This window comes from Xyrauchen texanus, unplaced genomic scaffold, assembly GCF_025860055.1.
Source record: "Xyrauchen texanus isolate HMW12.3.18 unplaced genomic scaffold, RBS_HiC_50CHRs HiC_scaffold_687, whole genome shotgun sequence".
NCBI classification, from domain to species: domain Eukaryota; kingdom Metazoa; phylum Chordata; class Actinopteri; order Cypriniformes; family Catostomidae; genus Xyrauchen; species Xyrauchen texanus.
The window spans coordinates 7,982-17,090 of record NW_026266673.1 but is presented as its reverse complement, the minus strand read 5'-3'; the positions used below and the strand labels follow the sequence as shown (position 1 = coordinate 17,090).

The 9,109-nt window shown below is 36.0% G+C and overlaps 1 protein-coding gene across 1 annotated transcript; it reads left to right on the top strand.

Annotated features, from left to right (window-relative positions):
• LOC127642552 (josephin-2-like) lies at positions 1-8,533 on the top strand. The gene is made up of 5 exons (XM_052125186.1): positions 1-215; positions 343-471; positions 736-861; positions 999-1,193; positions 5,241-8,533. Exons 2-5 carry the CDS (start codon positions 350-352, stop codon positions 5,350-5,352), a joined length of 555 nt encoding a protein of 184 aa, XP_051981146.1. The 5' UTR covers positions 1-215; positions 343-349; the 3' UTR covers positions 5,353-8,533.
• The last annotated feature ends 576 nt before the right edge of the window (positions 8,534-9,109 follow it).

Genomic DNA, 9,109 nt, shown 5'->3' with positions numbered 1-9,109 from the left:
CAAACAACAACAAGACAACTTCCGCCCGATCTTTACGGACAAGATACCGATAGCATTCTCATTTAATTGGTTTAGTAATTAATAGGTTATTACATATCTGCGATTAATGGATCAATAAACATTAGTTTGACGGTACGTCTCAGTACCATTTATTTCCTTATTGTGGATAACTGGTAACTGGAAGTCACTGCACTGCGGATACTGTCTTCCATAAGGTATGATGCATACATGTGCTTTCAGTTCACTTGTAAATAATGAGTTAAGATAACGTAGATTTTTGGACGTAATTAAACCTTAATCGATGGGCTTTCTGCTTTATAAATATGCTTGTGACTACTACAGGTTGAGGATGAGCGACGGTGAGGTGTTTCATGAGAAACAGAGACTGGAGCTGTGCGCCATCCATGCCTTGAACAACGTTCTTCAGGAGAGAGTTTTCACCAAGGAGACGGCAGATGACATCTGCAAGAGGTGAGCAGTGTGCCATCTGTCATTTTGCTCAGAACAGCACATTTCATTGTATATCTAGGTCACATACTTGAGTTTCTCCCTACAGTCTAGTCTTATATTCGTGAATTATTTTAATAATTTGCCTTAGAACTGTAATTATCAATAATAATTAGTACAAATAAAGCAATAATTTATAAGCATGAAAGAGCTTTCAAATGGAAGCTTTGGTGGTTCACCTTGTCAGTTAAATGTTATGGATGTGATTTTGAGGTTTGTTTCTTGCAGGCTTGCCCCACAATGTGTGATGAATCCACACCGCTCAGTGTTAGGCACTGGAAACTATGATGTGAACGTGATTATGTCTGCTTTGCAGAGTCGGGGACTTGCTGCTGTATGGTGGGACAAGCGCAGGTTTGTGTGACAATAACTCACAGTCCTCTGTATCAAACTGTGAGTGACATTTATATCTGTCACTTTATATATCCTCTATGTGTCTTTCATGATGATTATAAAAGGCTGGTTAACCTTTCTCCATTTCTGTCCTGTAGGTCAGTACAGAATATGTGCCTGGACAAAATTCAAGGCTTCATTTTGAATGTACCATCAAGGGTGTCACTGGGAATTGTGTCTCTCCCACTGAGACGCAGACACTGGCTGGCGGTACGAGAAGTCAATGGACAGTACTATAACCTAGACTCCAAGTTAAAGGGGCCTGCCTGTATTGGAGGAGAAACAGAACTCAGGTGAGAGACCCAATATGTAGATTTTTAGCAGTGAGGCAAGTTCTGTTCATATTTATCAGGGTCTATTGTATACACCTGGCATTAACATATGTCTCGGGTGATCTGATCACAGCGCTATATGCAGGCCCAAAAAGCAGGGATTAAAAAAAAATGTTTTCATTTCTATTCATTCTGAGAAGAAACTGTATTTTTCCATTTCACGCAAATGGCAAATGACCTATGTATGCAATTTAAAATGAAATCTGTCTTGACAGCTCTAAAATATTTGTAATATAATATCATTATTGTAGGTTTATCAAAGTGTATTTGGGTGAAGTAAATACATGGTTTGGTAGATGGATTTTTGATGCACTCACTCATTAATACATTTTTTTTATTTTTTAACCAAACAAATTACATAGTGTAGCTTTAAATATATACCTAAAAATATTTCAAATATCTATCTGGCCATCTCAAATCAATTAATACCCTAAATCTCTGTTTCCAGCATGCCATGCACAAACTGAGTTGGTGCATTTGGACTAAATGCCACCTTATGTTGGCCGAATTATTTATATATATATTTTTTAAACCGTGTACTCACAGAGAGCACATGCACGGACCATGTTCGTCTCGAGCTAATAAAGTCCTAAATCAACTTTATACTAATTTAATAGCCAACATTGGGGTAAAACAAACGGGAGCACACAGTCATTGCTTTGTGCTCTTAAGCCATATGATTATCACAAAGTAAGACCTGATTACAGATCTGCTTCTCAGTCAAAACCCAACAGCATAACATTTGTTTTAATGCATTATATCTAACAAAAATATAGTGACTTGGACTTTATATTTCCCTTAATCTGTATTGTGCATGTATATGTAGCAATTATATATAGTTGTTAAAAAGTTCTTCAGCATGTCACTGAAGGCTACATTATAACATTTTTTGTGATGCAGCAGTTTCCCTCAAAATACATGCTGCTTGTCATGTTTGACAAGCATGTTTTTTCAAGAATCAGGAACGTTAAACCAAAGTTTTCTAGCAAGTCAGTCCACTCGGCAGCCATCTTTGGAATGCTATCAGGCATCAGTTTTTCTATGTACACAAGTGGCATACAAGTTCAGCTCCTATCTACTTGAAACATATTTCAAATCAGCAGTAAAATCTGACAACCCTGGTATCATAAATTGTGCTTCTTTACCTCAGACTACACTAAAAACTGCAATTGTACAGGCTTGTATAGCTAATCAGAGATTATTTAGCAGTTATGGGCCACTTATATTAAAATGAATGGAAAAAATTGGAATGCTCAACCAAAGAGCTCTGAGTGCCCACGGTCAACGGATTTAGAAAGGAAGTCCCGCCTTACAGTTAAAAGAGCCAATCACCTTTTAGATACAGACATTGCCTGCCAATGAACTCTAGAACATGCATGCACATTAGCTATACAAGATGGGAAATATGCATTTTTTTTGCGTAATATGATGTAAAGAATCACAATTTATGATACCAGTATTGTCATATTTTATTGCTGGTTTTAAATATGTTCTTTGATCATAATCTTGACCAACCATTTTTGAGATTTTGGTCTTTCTCCATTCAAGTAGACAGGAGCGGCACTGACATGACTGGAAATGGCCTCCTGAGAGCTTTCCAAAAATGGCCTACCGTAGACTGACATGATAGAAAGACTTTGAGCTAATGCGCATCCACGTTCTTGAGTTGATTGACAGACGATGTCTGTGTCTAAAAGGTGATTGGCTCTTTTACCTGTAAGGAAGAAATTCCTTTTTATATCTGTTGACCATTGTGCATTTCAGTTTCTCCCATAAATTTTAACAGATGTGTCCCGTCTCTGCTAAATAGTCTCTGATTAACCCTTTGGTTACATGCAAAAATGATCGGAACAGAATTAATTGGTTATTAACCAGTTACCAGGATTTAAAAATAGGTTAACATTTTCAATCTTGAACACTTACAAGGGACTTCAATAATGTTTTGGTTTGTGATTCACTCACCCAAACCACATTCAGAGGTTTGATCAAAATAGTTTTGACCAAAAATTTGAAAAAGCATATTTACATGCATATTTATATATACATATACTTGAACAGAACATCTTCACTATGCCTCATATCAACATATACACTGGCGGCCAAACGTTTGGAATAATGTACAGATATTGCTGTTTCGGAAGGAAATTGGTACTTTAGTTCACCAAAGTGGCATTCAAATGATCACAAAGTATAGTCAGGACATTACTGATGTAAAAAACAGCACCATCGATAGTTGAAAAAAGTTATATTTGATCAAATCTAGACAGGCCTCATTTCCAACAGCCATCACTCCAACACCTTATCCTTGAGTAGTCATGCTAAATTGCTAATTTGATACTAGAAAATCACTTGCCATTATATCACAGTTGAAAGCTATTTGGTCCGTTAAATTAAGCTTAACATTGTCTTTGTATTTGTTTTTGAGTTGCCACAGTATGCAATAGACTGGCATATTTTATGGTCAATATTAGGTAAAAAAAAAATGGCAAAAAAGAAACAGCTTTCTCTAGAAACTCGTCAGTCAGTCATTGTTTTGAGGAATGAAGGCTGTACAATGCTTGAAATTGCCAAAAAGATGAAGATTTCATAAAAGGTGCACACTACAGTCTTCAAAGACAAAGGACAACTGTCTCTATCAAGGACAGAAAGAGATGTGGAAGGCCAGATGTACAACTAACAAGAGGTACATCAGAGTCTCTAGTTTGACAGCTGACAGCTTCACTGAATTCTACCCGCTCAACACCAGTTTCATGTACAGCAGTAAAGAGAAGACTTGGGGCTGCAGGCCTTATGGGATGAATTGCAAAGAAAAATACACTTTTGAAACAGAAAAACAAAAAGAAAATGTTAAAGTGGACAAAGAAACACAGACATTGGTCATCAGATAACTGGAAAAGAGTGTTATGGATCTTAACCCCATTGAGCTTTTGTGGGATCAGCTAGACTGTAAGGTGTGTGAGAAGTGCCCAACAAGACGACATCTTTGGCAAGTGTTACAGGAAGTGTGGGGTAAAATGTCACCTGAGTATCTGGAAAAACTGACAGCTAGAATGCCAAGCATCTGCAAAGCTGTTATTGCAGCATGTGGAGGATTTGAAGTAGTTTAAGATGTTCTGAACATTGTTTTCAAATTGTAATAGTCATTTTTCACGTTATTAATGTCCTGAATATAGATTGTGATCAGTTGAATGCCACTTTGGTGAATAAAAGTACCAATTTCTTTCCATAAGAGCAAAATCTGTACATTATTCCAAACTTTTGGTCACCAGTGTAGTGACAAATAATATGAAACACTTCCCAAGTTCAGTAAATACTTGAATGAACATAACGAAATAGCATTCCACTCTAAATGAAATGTTTGCAGTGCTTTTAGCACAGCTACTTCTGGTGACACGAGCTGCTGCGGCAGTTGGCGACAGAGATTGCCATGGAGAGCGACAAGGTCATTTAAGAAAAAATTTCAACTTTAGTGATGTATGTATGGAGTCATATAAACAGAAACCCTTCCCTTGATGAAATCCAATCTGTCTTGGCTGACCACTTATGATCAGATGGTTATACCAGGTGTAATCAGGGCCTAAAATCATGTGATCTGGCTTGAGAGCATATCTAGTGTGGCAGGGCGGAGGGCGGGGCTGGGACGTGATGCTGCACACCCGGCCCCTAATCAGGTTGATCAAGCCCAAGAGGGTTAAAGGTGACCGGAGGCAGTTTGAGAGAGAGAACTACAGGCAGCTGCCCTGCATGTGTTTATGTTTGTGTCTTTTGTGTCTTTTATTATTAAACTATTATTTATATAATCAAGCCGGTTTTCACCTCCTCCTTTCCCTTTTACCTTTGTTACATCTAGTTTTTCTAAGATTACCATCCACCTGCCATTATAGCCCTGCTCTTGTTTTTATTGAATTACCATTGTTTTGTATCTTTCATTATAATTGTGCCTGGGTAACATTGCTCTGAATAACCAATGACAATTTGTTGTTGATTCTTGATTCTTCTTCCGTCTAGGTCATTTCTCATTGAACAGCTTTCTCAGGATGTTGCTGAGATGCTTCTTGTTGTCCAAAAGGATGTAGAAGATGATGGGACATGGCTGAAACCAGATAACCCCAAGAAGTGATTTCTCAATACTAGACATTCTCTCTCTCATTGTTGAGCCAAGTAATTGTGAAATCTTTATATATGAGCTGTGGAGAGCAGCACCACAGGAAGATTGCGGATAGTGTGCTTACGTTCATTCACAGATACTCAAACACAAAGGGAAGTCTGAGAGAATGCCCATAGTGTTTAATTAAAGGGACATCTTGCCTAATATGGAGCTAATTATTTGAACTCACACTGACTGTGTTGTTGTGGGAAGACACTACTATAGCTGTGCCAACTGCTTCATTCTCTCTCTACTTCTTCTCTGTCTATTTAGCTCTTTCTCCACTCAGGAACTATGATTTCTCACTTTATCTTTATCTATGCACTCACTGCTGAAGTAGATCAAAGATTTGTGTCTTTGTTACAACTATGCACAGAAATGGTACTCTAAAGTTACCCAAAGTGGCATTTATCATTCATTGCCTTTTAGACGTCAGTGTACATCTTACTATGCATATACAAAAGAGATAAGAGACTTTATCTCTCTAATGCCTATGTATTCTACTCTTTCAGGCTCTTTCTCAAACTGCCTTGTTCACATCAACTCAGTGAAAACTGCCAAATCGTGGGGAAAAAATTACATTTGATTTGTGTTATTTATCAGAATTTTTGCTACTCCTTTAAATGTTTTTGCTTGAGTAGTGTTTGTGGTATTATAGTAAATAGAAGAGCTATTTGAAACTAGTTGTTTGCCTGGTCTTACTTTTGTGTAATTTCATCTACACTGTTTTTTTCATCTGAGCAGTTGCTTTCATCTAACAGAGCTTAACAGTCTGATTCTGAAGGTAAAAATCCTGTTCAGTTTCTCCATAGGTGAATAGATTTTTAACAATAACTTATAAACCTTTAAAGACATACCTAGCATGAGCTCTGAGGTTGTTGTTATATGCTTCTGTTGAAGACATCAATCAATGTTATTTCAACTTTATTGTTTCAAAATCATGTTTAACAGTGGAATTGTGCTCCAAACAGGCACTGTAGGTCCACCCACTCCCATGACGCACTGTAAATGACCCAATCGAGTCGGTCTCACTACACGCTTAAAATACATACACTGGCAGCCAAAGGTTTGGAATAATGTACAGATTTTGCTCTTATGGAAAGAAATTGGTACTTTTATTCACCAAAGTGGCATTCAACTGATCACAATCTATAGTCAGGACATTAATAATGTGAAAAATTACTATTACAATTTGACAAAATAAATGTTCAGAACTTCTTAAACTACTTCAAAGAGTTCTCATCAAAAAATCCTCCACGTGCAGCAATGACAGCTTTGCAGATCCTTGGTATTCTAACTGTCAGTTTGTCCAGATTCTCAGGTGACATTTCTCCCCACACTTCCTGTTGCACTTGTCATAGATGTGGTCATGTCGGGCACTTCTCACACATCTTAGTCTAGCTGATCCCACAAAACCTCAATGGGGTTAAGATCCATAACACTCATTTCTTTTTGTTTTCTGTTTTAAAAGTGGCTTTTTCTTTGCAATTCTTCCCTTAAGGCCTGCACCCCTGAGTCTTCTCTTTATTGTTGTACATGAAACTGGTGTTGAGCAGGAAGAATTCATTGAAGCTGTCAACTGAGGACATGTGAGGCATCTATTTCTCAAACTAGAGACTCTGATGTACATATCCTCTAGTTTAGTTTTACATCTGGCCTTCCACATCTCTTTCTGTCTGAAATCTTCATAAAAGATTTTTGGCAATTTCAAACATTGCATAGACTTCATTCCTCAAAACAATAATTGACTGATGAGTTTGTAGTGAAAGCTGTTTCTTTTTTGTCCATTTTTGATCTAATATTTACCTTGACATGCCACAGTCTATTGCATACTGTGGCAACAAAAAAATATATAATGGCAAGTGACTGTACTTTATGATCAGCTGAATGCCACTTTGGTGAATTAAAGTACCTATTTCCTTCCAAAACAGCAAAATCTGTTAATTATTCCAAACTTTGGGCTGCCAGTCTATATATTTCCAAATATCTAAATATTTTGAATTAAAGTTAAAATATATTGTTTATGTACTTTAACCCAACAACTTAAAATCAATAGTTTTATATGTTTGCGTTGTTTTTATTTAATTACATCATTTGCAGTGCTTCATTGGATTGTAGTGCATGCCTTTATTGAAGTATACAGTTTTATACTTTTGGTTTGTTGACCATTTTTCAAATATTTTTTGCTTCAAATCAAAGTTTGTAATGTTGTGTTTTACTTCAGAGCTGGTTGGTTTGGTTCATGGCTCAGAACTCTTTTATTAAGGATTTTATGAAATCCCTAGGGAAGAAATGTATGGCAAAAATACTTCCAGAACCCAGGCTGCTGAAAAAGTGGGTGTGTTTTGTTGCGCTGTAATACTAATGTTTGTTGATTAATGTTTTTTTTGTTTGTTTTTTTTACAGGATTTTAATATAAGCTTGCACTTGATGATTAAGTCCACCAAGCTGTTAAATTAAATATCATCTAGCAATCCAGATAAGTAAGAATATAATTAGTGATAGGCCGTTAAATTGGCCAATCTGGTTTTTAACTGTGCCTGACTTGCCATTTACAGAAGTGGTCATTACATTTCAAAAAATCTGCTGAGATTTTGTTGTTTTCAAATATACACAAAATTACATTCAGTAACTTTTGACTTTGTGTCATCTTGAACTTATGTTGAAACCTAGCGGCTTGGATAATTTAAAATCAACAGTTAAGTTTCAGATGCCATCGTAGAAATGTAGTATTCACAGTCAGCCATGATTACTTTAATCAATGAGTGAAAGTGTGAAATAACAGGACGTTTACTGAAATTAAGTGAGTAGTATCGGCTGATCATATGATCCTAACATGGCAGCCCCCATGTGTGGACACTCTCCATGTAGAATAAAACAGCTTTTATAGATTACTGATATGACTGGAGTCTTCCTTTTAATGTGAGTGGTCATGATTTCCTACATATATTGAAAAATTACAAATTATGTCTTTAGGAGTAACATTTTTAATGAGGAAAAAATTATGGAGTGCACCTTTAAACAGTCTTTCTAGTAGGGACGGGTGGATTGATCCTAAAGTATTGATACTTCCAATACTGATGTTGTATCAGAAATATTGATACTCATACAAAAATATAAATTCTAATTGTTTATTTTTTTAAAGGAGAGGTACTACAGGTGAATAGACAAATCTTTCTTCTATCAGAATGAAAAATTACCAGATGAATATACCCAAAAATATAAGATTTTTTTGTATTGTGACTTTTAGACCCCCAACATTAATATATGCAAATTAAATGTTATCTCATTAAATATGCACCTATTTGCATATTACGTAAAACACAATATTGACATGGTAGATGGAGTCAGATCTTTTCTATTTGTTTTAATGTGATCAATAACTAAGTGGTTGGTAATCTACAGAGGCTTTTGTCAAAATATTGTTTTCTCAGTTAATTTTGTTAAAATACACTTGGCACTTGTTAAAAAACAAGATTTTTACCTATTTATTTGAATATAATATCACATAAAAGGAAAATGACACAAGATATAAAAAAAAATCCCTCTGAACATGTCTAGCTATTCCAAGTAGGAAGCAGTATGTAGAATTATGTGGCTTTATCTATTATGAGAAATGAGTTGTCAAGCTCGGCATTTGTGCAAAATGTCATTTTGAGAAAATCGGCATTAAAAAATTTAGAAGTGTTAGAACATGTTTTCCACAAACTGAACAAGTTATATTGTACAA

What these genes read in the sequence shown, in the direction of transcription:
- LOC127642552 (XM_052125186.1), top strand. Translation starts at nt 350, where the DNA reads ATGAGCGACGGTGAGGTGTTTCATGAGAAACAGAGACTGGAGCTGTGC. An exon ending in GCAGATGACATCTGCAAGAG is followed by an intron (nt 472 to 735) that starts GTGAGCAGTGTG and finishes TGTTTCTTGCAG; the next exon opens with GCTTGCCCCACAATGTGTGA. An exon ending in GGAGGAGAAACAGAACTCAG is followed by an intron (nt 1,194 to 5,240) that starts GTGAGAGACCCA and finishes TCTTCCGTCTAG; the next exon opens with GTCATTTCTCATTGAACAGC.